Consider the following 18645-nt stretch of genomic DNA (forward strand, 5'->3'; position numbering starts at 1 on the left):
TCCCATTGTTCTACTATAGACCAGGGCCCACTCCCAGTGTTCTACTATAGACCAGGGCCCACTCCCAGTGTTCTACTATAGACCAGGGCCCACTCCCAGTGTTCTGCTATAGACCAGGGCCCACTGCCAGTGTTCTACTATAGACCAGGGCCCACTTCCCAGTAATCTACTATAGACCAGGGCCCACTCCCAGTGTTCTACTATAGACCAGGGCCCACTCCCAGTGTTCTGCTATTGACCAGGGCCCAATCCCAGTGTTCTGCTATAGACCAGTGCCCACTCCCAGTGTTCTGCTATAGACCAGGTCCCACTTCCCATTGTTCTACTATAGACCAGGGCCCACTCCCAGTGTTCTACTATAGACCAGGGCCCACTCCCAGTGTTCTACTATAGACCAGGGCCCACTCCCAATGTTCTGCTATTGACCAGGGCCCACTCCCAGTGTTCTGTTATAGACCAGGGCCCACTCCCAGTGTTCTGCTATAGACCAGGGCCCACTCCCAGTGTTCTACTATAGACCAGGTTCCACTCCCAGTGTTTTGCTTTAGACCAGGGCCCACTCCCAGTGTTCTGCTATAGACCAGGGCCCACTCCCAGTGTTCTGCTATAGACCAGGGCCCACTCCCAGTGTTCTGCTATAGACCAGGGCCCACTCCCAGTGTTCTGCTACAGACCAGGGCACTCCCAGTGTTCTGCTTTAGACCAGGACCAACCTCCCAGTGTTTTGCTATAGACCAGGGCCCACTCCCAGTGTTCTGCTATAGACCAGGGCCCACTCCCAGTGTTCTGCTATAGACCAGGGCCCACTCCCAGTGTTCTACTATATACCAGGGCCCACTTCCCATTGTTCTACTATAGACCAGGGCCCACTCCCAGTGTTCTACTATAGACCAGGGCCCACTCCCAGTGTTCTGCTATAGATCAGGGCCCACTCCCAGTGTTCTGCTATAGACCAGGGCCCACTCCCAGTGTTCTGCTATAGACCAGGCCCAGTGTTCTGCTATTGACCAGGGCCCACTGCCAGTGGTCTGCTATAGACCAGGGCCCACTCCCAGTGTTCTGCTATTGACCAGGGCCCACTGCCAGTGTTCTGCTATAGACCAGAGCCCAATCCCAGTGTTCTGCTATAGACCAGGGCCCAATCCCAGTGTTCTGCTATAGACCAGGGCCCACTCCCAGTGTTCTGCTATAGACCAGGTCCCACTCCCAGTGTTCTGCTATAGACCAGGGCCCAATCCCAGTGTTCTGCTATAGACCAGGGCCCACTCCCAGTGTTCTGCTATAGACCAGGGCCCACTCCCAGTGTTTTGCTATAGACCAGGGCCCACTCCCAGTGTTCTGCTATAGACCAGGGCCCACCTCCCAGTGTTTTGCTATAGACCAGGGCCCACTCCCAGTGTTCTGCTATAGACCAGGGCCCACTCCCAGTGTTCTGCTATAGACCAGGGCCCACTGCCAGTGTTCTACTATAGACCAGGGCCCACTTCCCATTGTTCTACTATAGACCAGGGCCCACTCCCAGTGTTGTGCTATAGACCAGGGCCCACTCCCAATGTTCTGCTATTGACCAGGGCCCACTGCCAGTGTTCTGCTATAGACCAGGGCACACTCCAAGTGTTCTGCTATAGACCAGGGCCCACTCCCAGTGTTCAACAATAGACCAGAGCCCAGTCCCATTCTGCTATAGACCAGGGCCCACTCCCAGTGTTCTACTATAGACCAGGGCCCACTATTGACCAGGGCCCACTGCCAGTGTTCTGCTATAGACCAGAGCCCACTCCCAGTGTTCTGCTATAGACCAGGGCCCACTCCCAGTGTTCTGCTATAGACCAGGGCCCACTCCCAATGTTCTACTATAGACCAGGGCCCACTTCCCATTGTTCTACTATAGACCAGGGCCCACTCCCAGTGTTCTACTATAGACCAGGGCCCACTCCCAGTGTTCTACTATAGACCAGGGCCCACTCCCAGTGTTCTGCTATTGACCAGAGCCCAATCCCAGTGTTCTGTTATAGACCAGGGCCCACTCCCAGTGTTCTGCTATAGACCAGGGCCCACTCCCAGTGTTCTGCTATAGACCAGGGCCCACTCCCAGTGTTCTGTTATAGACCAGGTCCCACTCCCAGTGTTCTGCTATAGACCAGGGCCCACTCCCAGTGTTCTGCTATAGACCAGGTCCCACTCCCAGTGTTCTGCTATAGACCAGGGTCCACTCCCAGTGTTTTGCTTTAGACCAGGGCCCACCTCCCACTCCCAGTGTTCTGCTATTGACCAGGGCCCAATCCCAGTGTTCTGCTATAGACCAGGGCCCACTGCCAGTGTTCTACTATAGACCAGGGCCCACTTCCCAGTAATCTACTATAGACCAGGGCCCACTCCCAGTGTTCTGCTATTGACCAGGGCCCACTGCCAGTGTTCTGCTATAGACCAGAGCCCAATCCCAGTGTTCTGCTATTGACCAGGGCCCAATCCCAGTGTTCTGCTATAGACCAGTGCCCACTCCCAGTGTTCTGCTATAGACCAGGTCCCACTTCCCATTGTTCTACTATAGACCAGGGCCCACTCCCAGTGTTCTACTATAGACCAGGGCCCACTCCCAGTGTTCTACTATAGACCAGGGCCCACTCCCAATGTTCTGCTATTGACCAGGGCCCACTCCCAGTGTTCTGTTATAGACCAGGGCCCACTCCCAGTGTTCTGCTATAGACCAGGGCCCACTCCCAGTGTTCTACTATAGACCAGGTTCCACTCCCAGTGTTTTGCTTTAGACCAGGGCCCACTCCCAGTGTTCTGTTATAGACCAGGGCCCACTCCCAGTGTTCTGCTATAGACCAGGGCCCACTCCCAGTGTTCTGCTATAGACCAGGGCCCACTCCCAGTGTTCTGCTACAGACCAGGGCACTCCCAGTGTTCTGCTTTAGACCAGGACCAACCTCCCAGTGTTTTGCTATAGACCAGGGCCCACTCCCAGTGTTCTGCTATAGACCAGGGCCCACTCCCAGTGTTCTGCTATAGACCAGGGCCCACTCCCAGTGTTCTACTATATACCAGGGCCCACTTCCCATTGTTCTACTATAGACCAGGGCCCACTCCCAGTGTTCTACTATAGACCAGGGCCCACTCCCAGTGTTCTGCTATAGATCAGGGCCCACTCCCAGTGTTCTGCTATAGACCAGGGCCCACTCCCAGTGTTCTGCTATAGACCAGGCCCAGTGTTCTGCTATTGACCAGGGCCCACTGCCAGTGGTCTGCTATAGACCAGGGCCCACTCCCAGTGTTCTGCTATTGACCAGGGCCCACTGCCAGTGTTCTGCTATAGACCAGAGCCCAATCCCAGTGTTCTGCTATAGACCAGGGCCCAATCCCAGTGTTCTGCTATAGACCAGGGCCCACTCCCAGTGTTCTGCTATAGACCAGGTCCCACTCCCAGTGTTCTGCTATAGACCAGGGCCCAATCCCAGTGTTCTGCTATAGACCAGGGCCCACTCCCAGTGTTCTGCTATAGACCAGGGCCCACTCCCAGTGTTTTGCTATAGACCAGGGCCCACTCCCAGTGTTCTGCTATAGACCAGGGCCCACCTCCCAGTGTTTTGCTATAGACCAGGGCCCACTCCCAGTGTTCTGCTATAGACCAGGGCCCACTCCCAGTGTTCTGCTATAGACCAGGGCCCACTGCCAGTGTTCTACTATAGACCAGGGCCCACTTCCCATTGTTCTACTATAGACCAGGGCCCACTCCCAGTGTTCTGCTATAGACCAGGGCCCACTCCCAATGTTCTGCTATTGACCAGGGCCCACTGCCAGTGTTCTGCTATAGACCAGGGCACACTCCAAGTGTTCTGCTATAGACCAGGGCCCACTCCCAGTGTTCAACAATAGACCAGAGCCCAGTCCCATTCTGCTATAGACCAGGGTGTGTTCTACTATAGACCAGGGCCCACTATTGACCAGGGCCCACTGCCAGTGTTCTGCTATAGACCAGAGCCCACTCCCAGTGTTCTGCTATAGACCAGGGCCCACTCCCAGTGTTCTGCTATAGACCAGGGCCCACTCCCAATGTTCTACTATAGACCAGGGCCCACTTCCCATTGTTCTACTATAGACCAGGGCCCACTCCCAGTGTTCTACTATAGACCAGGGCCCACTCCCAGTGTTCTACTATAGACCAGGGCCCACTCCCAGTGTTCTGCTATTGACCAGAGCCCAATCCCAGTGTTCTGTTATAGACCAGGGCCCACTCCCAGTGTTCTGCTATAGACCAGGGCCCACTCCCAGTGTTCTGCTATAGACCAGGGCCCACTCCCAGTGTTCTGTTATAGACCAGGTCCCACTCCCAGTGTTCTGCTATAGACCAGGGCCCACTCCCAGTGTTCTGCTATAGACCAGGTCCCACTCCCAGTGTTCTGCTATAGACCAGGGTCCACTCCCAGTGTTTTGCTTTAGACCAGGGCCCACCTCCCACTCCCAGTGTTCTGCTATTGACCAGGGCCCAATCCCAGTGTTCTGCTATAGACCAGGGCCCACTGCCAGTGTTCTACTATAGACCAGGGCCCACTTCCCAGTAATCTACTATAGACCAGGGCCCACTCCCAGTGTTCTGCTATTGACCAGGGCCCACTGCCAGTGTTCTGCTATAGACCAGAGCCCAATCCCAGTGTTCTGCTATAGACCAGGGCCCACTCCCAGTGTTCTGCTATAGACCAGGGCCCACTCCCACTGTTCTGCTATAGACCAGAGCCCACTCCCAGTGTTCTGCTATAGACCAGGGCCCACTCCCAATGTTCTACTATAGACCAGGGCCCACTCCCAGTGTTCTGCTATAGACCAGGGCCCACTCCCAATGTTCTGCTATTGTCCAGGGCCCACTGCCAGTGTTCTGCTATAGACCAGGGCCCACTCCCAGTGTTCTGCTATAGACCAGGGCCCACTCCCAGTGTTCTACTATAGACCAGGGCCCACTCCCACTGTTCTGCTATAGACCAGAGCCCACTCCCAGTGTTCTGCTATAGACCAGGGCCCACTCCCAGTGTTCTGCTATAGACCAGGGCCCACTCCCAGTGTTTTGCTATAGACCAGGGCCCACTCCCAGTGTTCTGCTATAGACCAGGGCCCACTCCCAGTGTTCTGCTATAGACCAGGGCCCACTGCCAGTGTTCTACTATAGACCAGGGCCCACTTCCCATTGTTCTACTATAGACCAGGGCCCACTCCCAGTGTTCTACTATAGACCAGGGCCCACTCCCAATGTTCTGCTATTGACCAGGGCCCACTGCCAGTGTTCTGCTATAGACCAGGGCCCACTATTGACCAGGGCCCACTGCCAGTGTTCTGCTATAGACCAGAGCCCACTCCCAGTGTTCTGCTATAGACCAGGGCCAACTCCCAGTGTTCTGCTATAGACCAGGGCCCACTGCCAGTGTTCTACTATAGACCAGGGCCCACTTCCCATTGTTCTACTATAGACCAGGGCCCACTCCCAGTGTTCTACTATAGACCAGGGCCCACTCCCAGTGTTCTACTATAGACCAGGGCCCACTCCCAGTGTTCTGCTATAGACCAGGGCCCACTGCCAGTGTTCTACTATAGACCAGGGCCCACTTCCCAGTAATCTACTATAGACCAGGGCCCACTCCCAGTGTTCTACTATAGACCAGGGCCCACTCCCAGTGTTCTGCTATTGACCAGGGCCCAATCCCAGTGTTCTGCTATAGACCAGTGCCCACTCCCAGTGTTCTGCTATAGACCAGGTCCCACTTCCCATTGTTCTACTATAGACCAGGGCCCACTCCCAGTGTTCTACTATAGACCAGGGCCCACTCCCAGTGTTCTACTATAGACCAGGGCCCACTCCCAATGTTCTGCTATTGACCAGGGCCCACTCCCAGTGTTCTGTTATAGACCAGGGCCCACTCCCAGTGTTCTGCTATAGACCAGGGCCCAATCCCAGTGTTCTGCTATAGACCAGGGCCCACTCCCAGTGTTCTGTTATAGACCAGGTCCCACTCCCAGTGTTCTGCTATAGACCAGGGCCCACTCCCAGTGTTCTGCTATAGACCAGGTCCCACTCCCAGTGTTCTGCTATAGACCAGGGTCCACTCCCAGTGTTTTGCTTTAGACCAGGGCCCACCTCCCACTCCCAGTGTTCTGCTATTGACCAGGGCCCAATCCCAGTGTTCTGCTATAGACCAGGGCCCACTGCCAGTGTTCTACTATAGACCAGGGCCCACTTCCCAGTAATCTACTATAGACCAGGGTCCACTCCCAGTGTTCTGCTATTGACCAGGGCCCACTGCCAGTGTTCTGCTATAGACCAGAGCCCAATCCCAGTGTTCTGCTATAGACCAGGGCCCACTCCCAGTGTTCTGCTATAGACCAGGGCCCACTCCCACTGTTCTGCTATAGACCAGAGCCCACTCCCAGTGTTCTGCTATAGACCAGGGCCCACTCCCAATGTTCTACTATAGACCAGGGCCCACTCCCAGTGTTCTGCTATAGACCAGGCCCACTCCCAATGTTCTGCTATTGTCCAGGGCCCACTGCCAGTGTAATGCTATAGACCAGGGCCCACTCCCAGTGTTCTGCTATAGACCAGGGCCCACTCCCAGTGTTCTACTATAGACCAGGGCCCACTCCCAGTGTTCTGCTATAGACCAGGGCCCACTCCCAGTGTTCTACAATAGACCAGAGCCCACTCCAAGTGTTCTGCTATAGACCAGGGCCCACTCCCAGTGTTCTGCTATAGACCAGGGCCCACTCCCAATGTTCTGCTATTGTCCAGGGCCCACTGCCAGTGTTCTGCTATAGACCAGGGCCCACTCCCAGTGTTCTGCTATAGACCAGGGCCCACTCCCAGTGTTCTACTATAGACCAGGGCCCACTCCCAGTGTTCTGCTATAGACCAGGGCCCACTCCCAGTGTTCTACAATAGACCAGAGCCCACTCCCATTCTGCTATAGACCAGGTCCCACTCCCAGTGTTCTGCTATAGACCAGGGCCCACTCCCAATGTTCTGCTATTGTCCAGGGCCCACTGCCAGTGTTCTGCTATAGACCAGGGCCCACTCCCAGTGTTCTGCTATAGACCAGGTCCCACTCCCAGTGTTCTGCTATAGACCAGGTCCCACTCCCAGTGTTCTGCTATAGACCAGGTCCCACTCCCAGTGTTCTGCTATAGACCAGGTCCCACTCCCAGTGTTCTGCTATAGACCAGGTCCCACTCCCAGTGTTCTGCTATAGACCAGGTCCCACTCCCAGTGTTCTGCTATAGACCAGGGCCCACTCCCAGTGTTCTACTATAGACCAGGGCCCACTCCCAGTGTTTTGCTTTAGACCAGGGCCCACCTCCCAGTGTTTTGCTATAGACCAGGGCCCACTCCCAATGTTCTGCTATAGACCAGGGCCCACTCCCAGTGTTCTGCTATAGACCAGGGCCCACTGCCAGTGTTCTACTATAGACCAGGGCCCACTTCCCAGTAATCTACTATAGACCAGGGCCCACCCCCAGTGTTCTACTATAGACCAGGGCCCACTCCCAGTGTTCTGCTATTGACCAGGGCCCAATCCCAGTGTTCTGCTATAGACCAGGGCCCACTGCCAGTGTTCTACTATAGACCAGGGCCCACTTCCCAGTAATCTACTATAGACCAGGGCCCACTCCCAGTGTTCTACAATAGACCAGAGCCCACTCCCATTCTGCTATAGACCAGGTCCCACTCCCAGTGTTCTGCTATAGACCAGGGCCCACTCCCAATGTTCTGCTATTGTCCAGGGCCCACTGCCAGTGTTCTGCTATAGACCAGGGCCCACTCCCAGTGTTCTGCTATAGACCAGGGCCCACTCCCAGTGTTCTGCTATAGACCAGGGCCCACTCCCAGTGTTCTGCTATAGACCAGGGCCCACTGCCAGTGTTCTACTATAGACCAGGGCCCACTTCCCATTGTTCTACTATAGACCAGGGCCCACTCCCAGTGTTCTACTATAGACCAGGGCCCACTCCCAATGTCCTGCTATTGACCAGGGCCCACTGCCAGTGTTCTGCTATAGACCAGGGCCCACTATTGACCAGGGCCCACTGCCAGTGTTCTGCTATAGACCAGAGCCCACTCCCAGTGTTCTGCTATAGACCAGGGCTAACTCCCAGTGTTCTGCTATAGACCAGGGCCCACTGCCAGTGTTCTACTATAGACCAGGGCCCACTTCCCATTGTTCTACTATAGACCAGGGCCCACTCCCAGTGTTCTACTATAGACCAGGGCCCACTCCCAGTGTTCTACTATAGACCAGGGCCCACTCCCAGTGTTCTGCTATAGACCAGGGCCCACTGCCAGTGTTCTACTATACACCAGGGCCCACTTCCCAGTAATCTACTATAGACCAGGGCCCACTCCCAGTGTTCTACTATAGACCAGGGCCCACTCCCAGTGTTCTGCTATTGACCAGGGCCCAATCCCAGTGTTCTGCTATAGACCAGTGCCCACTCCCAGTGTTCTGCTATAGACCAGGTCCCACTTCCCATTGTTCTACTATAGACCAGGGCCCACTCCCAGTGTTCTACTATAGACCAGGGCCCACTCCCAGTGTTCTACTATAGACCAGGGCCCACTCCCAATGTTCTGCTATTGACCAGGGCCCACTCCCAGTGTTCTGTTATAGACCAGGGCCCACTCCCATTGTTCTGCTATAGACCAGGGCCCACTCCCAGTGTTCTACTATAGACCAGGTTCCACTCCCAGTGTTTTGCTTTAGACCAGGGCCCACTCCCAGTGTTCTGCTATAGACCAGGGCCCACTCCCAGTGTTCTGCTATAGACCAGGGCCCACTCCCAGTGTTCTGCTATAGACCAGGGCCCACTCCCAGTGTTCTGCTACAGACCAGGGCCCACTCCCAGTGTTCTGCTTTAGACCAGGACCAACCTCCCAGTGTTTTGCTATAGACCAGGGCCCACTCCCAGTGTTCTGCTATAGACCAGGGCCCACTCCCAGTGTTCTGCTATAGACCAGGGCCCACTCCCAGTGTTCTACTATATACCAGGGCCCACTTACCATTGTTCTACTATAGACCAGGGCCCACTCCCAGTGTTCTACTATAGACCAGGGCCCACTCCCAGTGTTCTGCTATAGATCAGGGCCCACTCCCAGTGTTCTGCTATAGACCAGGGCCCACTCCCAGTGTTCTGCTATAGACCAGGCCCAGTGTTCTGCTATTGACCAGGGCCCACTGCCAGTGTTCTGCTATAGACCAGGGCCCACTCCCAGTGTTCTGCTATTGACCAGGGCCCACTGCCAGTGTTCTGCTATAGACCAGGGCCCACTCCCAGTGTTCTGCTATAGACCAGGGCCCACTGCCAGTGTTCTACTATAGACCAGGGCCCACTTCCCTTTGTTCTACTATAGACCAGGGCCCACTCCCAGTGTTCTACTATAGACCAGGGCCCACTCCCAATGTCCTGCTATTGACCAGGGCCCACTGCCAGTGTTCTGCTATAGACCAGGGCCCACTATTGACCAGGGCCCACTGCCAGTGTTCTGCTATAGACCAGAGCCCACTCCCAGTGTTCTGCTATAGACCAGGGCTAACTCCCAGTGTTCTGCTATAGACCAGGGCCCACTGCCAGTGTTCTACTATAGACCAGGGCCCACTTCCCATTGTTCTACTATAGACCAGGGCCCACTCCCAGTGTTCTACTATAGACCAGGGCCCACTCCCAGTGTTCTACTATAGACCAGGGCCCACTCCCAGTGTTCTGCTATAGACCAGGGCCCACTGCCAGTGTTCTACTATACACCAGGGCCCACTTCCCAGTAATCTACTATAGACCAGGGCCCACTCCCAGTGTTCTACTATAGACCAGGGCCCACTCCCAGTGTTCTGCTATTGACCAGGGCCCAATCCCAGTGTTCTGCTATAGACCAGTGCCCACTCCCAGTGTTCTGCTATAGACCAGGTCCCACTTCCCATTGTTCTACTATAGACCAGGGCCCACTCCCAGTGTTCTACTATAGACCAGGGCCCACTCCCAGTGTTCTACTATAGACCAGGGCCCACTCCCAATGTTCTGCTATTGACCAGGGCCCACTCCCAGTGTTCTGTTATAGACCAGGGCCCACTCCCATTGTTCTGCTATAGACCAGGGCCCACTCCCAGTGTTCTACTATAGACCAGGTTCCACTCCCAGTGTTTTGCTTTAGACCAGGGCCCACTCCCAGTGTTCTGCTATAGACCAGGGCCCACTCCCAGTGTTCTGCTATAGACCAGGGCCCACTCCCAGTGTTCTGCTATAGACCAGGGCCCACTCCCAGTGTTCTGCTACAGACCAGGGCCCACTCCCAGTGTTCTGCTTTAGACCAGGACCAACCTCCCAGTGTTTTGCTATAGACCAGGGCCCACTCCCAGTGTTCTGCTATAGACCAGGGCCCACTCCCAGTGTTCTGCTATAGACCAGGGCCCACTCCCAGTGTTCTACTATATACCAGGGCCCACTTCCCATTGTTCTACTATAGACCAGGGCCCACTCCCAGTGTTCTACTATAGACCAGGGCCCACTCCCAGTGTTCTGCTATAGATCAGGGCCCACTCCCAGTGTTCTGCTATAGACCAGGGCCCACTCCCAGTGTTCTGCTATAGACCAGGCCCAGTGTTCTGCTATTGACCAGGGCCCACTGCCAGTGGTCTGCTATAGACCAGGGCCCACTCCCAGTGTTCTGCTATTGACCAGGGCCCACTGCCAGTGTTCTGCTATAGACCAGAGCCCAATCCCAGTGTTCTGCTATAGACCAGGGCCCAATCCCAGTGTTCTGCTATAGACCAGGGCCCACTCCCAGTGTTCTGCTATAGACCAGGTCCCACTCCCAGTGTTCTGCTATAGACCAGGGCCCAATCCCAGTGTTCTGCTATAGACCAGGGCCCACTCCCAGTGTTCTGCTATAGACCAGGTCCCACTCCCAGTGTTCTGCTATAGACCAGGGCCCACTCCCAGTGTTCTGCTATAGACCAGGGTCCACTCCCAGTTTTTTGCTTTAGACCAGGGCCCACCTCCCAGTGTTTTGCTATAGACCAGGGCCCACTCCCAGTGTTCTGCTATAGACCAGGGCCCACTCCCAGTGTTCTGCTATAGACCAGGGCCCACTGCCAGTGTTCTACTATAGACCAGGGCCCACTTCCCATTGTTCTACTATAGACCAGGGCCCACTCCCAGTGTTCTGCTATAGACCAGGGCCCACTCCCAATGTTCTGCTATTGACCAGGGCCCACTGCCAGTGTTCTGCTATAGACCAGGGCACACTCCAAGTGTTCTGCTATAGACCAGGGCCCACTCCCAGTGTTCAACAATAGACCAGAGCCCAGTCCCATTCTGCTATAGACCAGGGCCCACTGCCAGTGTTCTGCTATAGACCAGAGCCCACTCCCAGTGTTCTGCTATAGACCAGAGCCCACTCCCAGTGTTCTGCTATAGACCAGGGCCCACTCCCAGTGTTCTGCTATAGACCAGGGCCCACTCCCAATGTTCTACTATAGACCAGGGCCCACTTCCCATTGTTCTACTATAGACCAGGGCCCACTCCCAGTGTTCTACTATAGACCAGGGCCCACTCCCAGTGTTCTACTATAGACCAGGGCCCACTCCCAGTGTTCTGCTATTGACCAGAGCCCAATCCCAGTGTTCTGTTATAGACCAGGGCCCACTCCCAGTGTTCTGCTATAGACCAGGGCCCACTCCCAGTGTTCTGCTATAGACCAGGGCCCACTCCCAGTGTTCTGTTATAGACCAGGTCCCACTCCCAGTGTTCTGCTATAGACCAGGGCCCACTCCCAGTGTTCTGCTATAGACCAGGTCCCACTCCCAGTGTTCTGCTATAGACCAGGGTCCACTCCCAGTGTTTTGCTTTAGACCAGGGCCCACCTCCCACTCCCAGTGTTCTGCTATTGACCAGGGCCCAATCCCAGTGTTCTGCTATAGACCAGGGCCCACTGCCAGTGTTCTACTATAGACCAGGGCCCACTTCCCAGTAATCTACTATAGACCAGGGCCCACTCCCAGTGTTCTGCTATTGACCAGGGCCCACTGCCAGTGTTCTGCTATAGACCAGAGCCCAATCCCAGTGTTCTGCTATAGACCAGGGCCCACTCCCAGTGTTCTGCTATAGACCAGGGCCCACTCCCACTGTTCTGCTATAGACCAGAGCCCACTCCCAGTGTTCTGCTATAGACCAGGGCTCACTCCCAATGTTCTACTATAGACCAGGGCCCACTCCCAGTGTTCTGCTATAGACCAGGGCCCACTCCCAATGTTCTGCTATTGTCCAGGGCCCACTGCCAGTGTTCTGCTATAGACCAGGGCCCACTCCCAGTGTTCTGCTATAGACCAGGGCCCACTCCCAGTGTTCTACTATAGACCAGGGCCCACTCCCAGTGTTCTGCTATAGACCAGGGCCCACTCCCAGTGTTCTACAATAGACCAGAGCCCACTCCAAGTGTTCTGCTATAGACCAGGGCCCACTCCCAGTGTTCTGCTATAGACCAGGGCCCACTCCCAATGTTCTGCTATTGTCCAGGGCCCACTGCCAGTGTTCTGCTATAGACCAGGGCCCACTCCCAGTGTTCTGCTATAGACCAGGGCCCACTCCCAGTGTTCTACTATAGACCAGGGCCCACTCCCAGTGTTCTGCTATAGACCAGGGCCCACTCCCAGTGTTCTACAATAGACCAGAGCCCACTCCCATTCTGCTATAGACCAGGTCCCACTCCCAGTGTTCTGCTATAGACCAGGGCCCACTCCCAATGTTCTGCTATTGTCCAGGGCCCACTGCCAGTGTTCTGCTATAGACCAGGGCCCACTCCCAGTGTTCTGCTATAGACCAGGTCCCACTCCCAGTGTTCTGCTATAGACCAGGTCCCACTCCCAGTGTTCTGCTATAGACCAGGTCCCACTCCCAGTGTTCTGCTATAGACCAGGTCCCACTCCCAGTGTTCTGCTATAGACCAGGTCCCACTCCCAGTGTTCTGCTATAGACCAGGTCCCACTCCCAGTGTTCTGCTATAGACCAGGGCCCACTCCCAGTGTTCTACTATAGACCAGGGCCCACTCCCAGTGTTTTGCTTTAGACCAGGGCCCACCTCCCAGTGTTTTGCTATAGACCAGGGCCCACTCCCAATGTTCTGCTATAGACCAGGGCCCACTCCCAGTGTTCTGCTATAGACCAGGGCCCACTGCCAGTGTTCTACTATAGACCAGGGCCCACTTCCCAGTAATCTACTATAGACCAGGGCCCACCCCCAGTGTTCTACTATAGACCAGGGCCCACTCCCAGTGTTCTGCTATTGACCAGGGCCCAATCCCAGTGTTCTGCTATAGACCAGGGCCCACTGCCAGTGTTCTACTATAGACCAGGGCCCACTTCCCAGTAATCTACTATAGACCAGGGCCCACTCCCAGTGTTCTGCTATTGACCAGGACCCACTGCCAGTGTTCTGCTATAGACCAGAGCCCAATCCCAGTGTTCTGCTATACACCAGGGCCCAGTCCCAGTTTTCGGCTATAGACCAGGGCCAAGTCCCACTGTTCTGCTATTGACCAGGGCCCACTGTCAGTGTTCTGCTATAGACCAGAGCCCAATCCCACTGTTCTGTTATTGACCAGGCCCACTCCCACTGTTTTGCTATTGACCAGGGCCCACTCCCAGTGTTCTGCTATAGACCAGGTCCCACTCCCAGTGTTCTGCTATAGACCAGGTCCCACTCCCAGTGTTCTGCTATAGACCAGGTCCCACTCCCAGTGTTCTGCTATAGACCAGGTCCCACTCCCAGTGTTCTGCTATAGACCAGGTCCCACTCCCAGTGTTCTGCTATAGACCAGGGCCCACTCCCAGTGTTCTACTATAGACCAGGGCCCACTCCCAGTGTTTTGCTTTAGACCAGGGCCCACCTCCCAGTGTTTTGCTATAGACCAGGGCCCACTCCCAATGTTCTGCTATAGACCAGGGCCCACTCCCAGTGTTCTGCTATAGACCAGGGCCCACTCCCAATGTTCTGCTATAGACCAGGGCCCACTCCCAGTGTTCTGCTATAGACCAGGGCCCACTGCCAGTGTTCTACTATAGACCAGGGCCCACTTCCCAGTAATCTACTATAGACCAGGGCCCACTCCCAGTGTTCTACTATAGACCAGGGCCCACTCCCAATGTTCTACTATAGACCAGGGCCCACTCCCAGTGTTCTGCTATAGACCAGGGCCCACTGCCAGTGTTCTACTATAGACCAGGGCCCACTTCCCAGTAATCTACTATAGACCAGGGCCCACTCCCAGTGTTCTGCTATTGACCAGGGCCCACTGCCAGTGTTCTGCTATAGACCAGGGCCCACTCCCAGTGTTCTGCTATAGACCAGGGCCCACTCCCAATGTTCTACTATAGACCAGGGCCCACTCCCAGTGTTCTGCTATAGACCAGGGCCCACTCCCAATGTTCTGCTATTGTCCAGGGCCCACTGCCAGTGTTCTGCTATAGACCAGGGCCCACTCCCAGTGTTCTGCTATAGACCAGGGCCCACTCCCAGTGTTCTACTATAGACCAGGGCCCACTCCCAGTGTTTTGCTTTAGACCAGGGCCCACTCCCAGTGTTTTGCTATAGACCAGGGCCCACTCCCAGTGTTCTGCTATAGACCAGGGCCCACTGCCAGTGTTCTACTATAGACCAGGGCCCACTCCCAGTGTTCTACTATAGACCAGGGCCTACTCCCAGTGTTCTACTATAGACCAGGGCCCACTCCCAGTGTTTTGCTTTAGACCAGGGCCCACCTCCTAGTGTTTTGCTTTAGACCAGGGCCCACTCCCAGTGTTCTGCTATAGACCAGGGCCCACTTCCAGTGTTCTGCTATAGACCAGGGCCCACTCCCAGTGTTCTACTATAGACCAGGGCCCACTCCCAGTGTTCTGCTATAGACCAGGGCCCACTCCCAGTGTTCTGCTATAGACCAGGGCCCACTCCCAATGTTCTGCTATTGTCCAGGGCCCACTGCCAGTGTTCTGCTATAGACCAGGGCCCACTCCCAGTGTTCTGCTATAGACCAGGGCCCACTCCCAGTGTTCTACTATAGACCAGGGCCCACTCCCAGTGTTTTGCTTTAGACCAGGGCCCACTCCCAGTGTTTTGCTATAGACCAGGGCCCACTCCCAGTGTTCTGCTATAGACCAGGGCCCACTGCCAGTGTTCTACTATAGACCAGGGCCCACTCCCAGTGTTCTACTATAGACCAGGGCCCACTCCCAGTGTTCTACTATAGACCAGGGCCCACTCCCAGTGTTCTACTATAGACCAGGGCCCACTCCCAGTGTTCTACTATAGACCAGGGCCCACTCCCAGTGTTCTACTATAGACCAGGGCCCACTCCCAGTGTTCTGCTATAGACCAGGGCCCACCTCCCAGTGTTCTACTATAGACCAGGGCCCACTCCCAGTGTTCTACTATAGACCAGAGCCCACTCCCAGTGTTCTGCTATAGACCAGGGCCCACCTCCCAGTGTTCTACTATAGACCAGAGCCCACCTCCCAGTGTTCTACTATAGACCAGGGCCCACCTCCCAGTGTTCTACTATAGACCAGGGCCCACTTCCCAGTGTTCTGCTACTGACCAGGGCCCACTCCCAGTGTTCTGCTACTGACCAGGGCCCACTCCCAGTGTTCTGCTACTGACCAGGGCCCACTCCCAGTGTTCTGCTACTGACCAGGGCCCACTCCCAGTGTTCTGCTACTGACCAGGGCCCACTCCCAGTGTTCTGCTATAGACCAGGGCCCACTGCCAGTGTTCTACTATAGACCAGGGCCCACTCCCAGTGTTCTACTATAGACCAGAGCCCACTCCCAGTGTTCTGCTATAGACCAGGTCCCGATCCCAGTGTTCTACTATAGACCAGGGCCCACTGCCAGTGTTCTGCTATAGACCAGGGCCCACTCCCAATGTTCTGCTATAGACCAGGGCCCACTCCCAATGTTCTACTATAGACCAGAGCCCACTCCCAGTGTTCTGCTATAGACCAGGTCCCGATCCCAGTGTTCTACTATAGACCAGGGCCCACTGCCAGTGTTCTGCTATAGACCAGGGCCCACTCCCAGTGTTCTGCTATTGACCAGGGCCCACTAACCAGTGTTCTACTATAGATCAGGGCCCACTAAACAGTGTTCTACTATTGACCAGGGCCCACTAACCAGTGTTCTACTATAGATCAGGGCCCACTCCCAGTGTTCTACTATAGACCAGGGCCCATAAGCCTCTGGTCAAAACTCAAAAGTAGTACATGTACTATATAGGGAATATGGTGCTATTTGGGATGCATACCTTGATTCAGTGACGCGTGTGACCCCTGACCTCTACCCCCCCATCCCTCTCTCCAGACCTGTCCTGAATAAAGCCTTCAGAGACCACACTGAGCAGCAGCACATCGCTGCCCAGCAGGAAGCAGCTCTGCAGGTAAGGTCTTGACCTCGTTGTAGAACTTCAGAAATGCATCCTTCCTTCCTTCCTTGTTTCCGTTTTAAGTAGGCATAGATCTATAAGTGATTGGACGGATGTAAGCGAGGTGACCACACTGTAACTTAGACCAATCCAACCACTTCAGATCTGGGATTTTTAACAGGGCCCTTGGGTAGCTTATAGGTGGCTCCAGAGCCACACTGCTCTCTGTATACACAGGAAGTGAAGTTTGTTGCTGTACTGTCCGACTAAGGCTCCCTGGTTGCCGCGGTTATTGTTCTCGTACATTATTGTGTAACTCATCTTCCTTGTGTTGTTGTTGTTGTTGTTGTTGTTACAGCATGCCCATACACACTCTTCTGGTTTCTTCATCACTCAAGACTCGTCCTTCGGGAACCTGATCCTCCCCGTGCTGCCACAACCAGACCCACCTCCAGCAGCAGAACTACAGAACCTTTAAGAAAACATGGCAGAAAGACCGACGGCTAGAAGTAGCAGTTGACCATGGTGTGTTACAGATCAGCTGTTTGGTGTTGTCGAATCGACATGTAGAATCGTCCGGAAATTACCTGAAATTGGCTGTCGATATTCTGGTCAGAGGTGATATGAAATTGTAGGCCACCCGCTGCGTTTCAGAACATGAACTGCTCTGTCTCTTCCCTTCCGGAAGAACTGGTCTCTCTTTCTCTCACACTCACCACCAGACCTTCCAGGATATGACAAATGGAGAAGTTTTGTTAACTTTAAAACTGACAGCTGATGAAACTGAGGAGTATTGTGGTCTGTAATAAAGCAAGCCCTTTGAGGAAAAACTCATTCTGATTGGCTGGGCCTGACTCCCCAGTCGGTGGGCCTATGCCCTACCAGGTCCACCCATGGCTGTGCCCCTGCCCAGTCATGTGAAATCCATAGAGTAGGGCCTAATGAATTTATTTAAATTGACTCAACTCTTTTAAAGTTGTTGCGTTTCTGTTTTTTGTTCATTATAGATTTGCCTTTGTAGACAGAAAACATTTTATTTTTTTATGAAACCGGACAAATTGTAATATGGTAATTTTCTGTCTCCATTTTTCGCAACCAAAAGATTCACAATGTAAAAACTATAATATTGCATCGGAGCTACGTTGGGTAGCCTATAGTACTCTGAGTAAACAGTCTACATCCACGTAGAGCAGTCTATACGTTAAAAACGAGGCTCCAACACAATCTTTCAAACAGTAAAGCTATTTCAAAACCCCCAAAAAACACAATTTCCTGGTGATTGGAAGTATGTGTGTAGAGGTGAATTATAAAACCAGTTAAGTGGCTCCATGGTGTCAAGACAAAACCACCAACACAGCAGGCTGAGAATGGCCTGATCTTTTACAACGGTCTCACTAGTTGATTAGGAAATTAAATGCTTTGATTCTATTGTAAACGACTGGTCCATTGGTTGTTTACTTTTCTAGACTAGTAAGCGTTTGTTTGTTTTAAAATCAGTACTTCGCTACTATAATACCTGAATGTTGTCTAAAAAAAAATGTTCAACTAGTTAGGTATAGTAATCAGCCTGCTAACTGAGGTTAGCGGTCGCTTGGTGTAGCTGGTGCTACGCGTTGGTTACTCAGTCATTAGAACAAAAAGACATCTGTGTGTTATCAGAAACACTTACCTTTACAGCGAACACACTTCCTATGTCCTCTAGCATAGGAACGCAAAGCGAGGCAGCCATCTCTGTTCAAACTAGAACATTTGAACTAGATAAGGCTAAAAAAAAAAAAAAATTAAAAGTTATGTAATGTTGTTACATTATTTAAATAAAATAAATGATTGTCAATAAACAGAAAACACTGGTGAAATCACACTGTGTATTGTATGTATTAGACTTTAGTACTCATAAGCAAACAAGAAAATGCTCACCCGGAGGCGACGCTCCTAGTAGCCGGGGACTTTAATAATGCAGGGAAACTTAAATTAGCTTTACCTCATTTCTATCAACATGTTAAATGTGCAACCAGAGGGGAAAATAACTATGGACAACCTATACTCCACACACAGAGATGCATACAAAGCTCTCCCTCGCCCTCCATTTGGCAAATCTGACCATAATTATTTCCTCCTCATTCCTGCTTACAAGCTAAAATTAAAGCAGGAAGCACCAGTGAGTGGTCAGATGAAGTAGATGCTAAACTGCAGGACTGTT

At 53.6% G+C, this 18645-nt stretch overlaps 1 protein-coding gene across 1 annotated transcript in view; it reads left to right on the forward strand.

Moving 5' to 3' along the window:
- LOC110536873 (SOSS complex subunit C) overlaps positions 1 to 18146 on the forward strand; it is a 48433-nt gene extending 30287 nt beyond the window's left edge. The window contains exons 3-4 of the mRNA XM_036936742.1: positions 16385 to 16460; positions 16804 to 18146. Of these exons, the coding sequence (XP_036792637.1) occupies positions 16385 to 16460; positions 16804 to 16923 (196 nt within the window). The 3' untranslated portion in view covers positions 16924 to 18146. The remainder of the gene's footprint in view (positions 1 to 16384; positions 16461 to 16803) is intronic.
- The last annotated feature ends 499 nt before the right edge of the window (positions 18147 to 18645 follow it).

Source organism: Oncorhynchus mykiss, chromosome 12 (assembly GCF_013265735.2).
Source record: "Oncorhynchus mykiss isolate Arlee chromosome 12, USDA_OmykA_1.1, whole genome shotgun sequence".
NCBI lineage: Eukaryota > Metazoa > Chordata > Actinopteri > Salmoniformes > Salmonidae > Oncorhynchus > Oncorhynchus mykiss.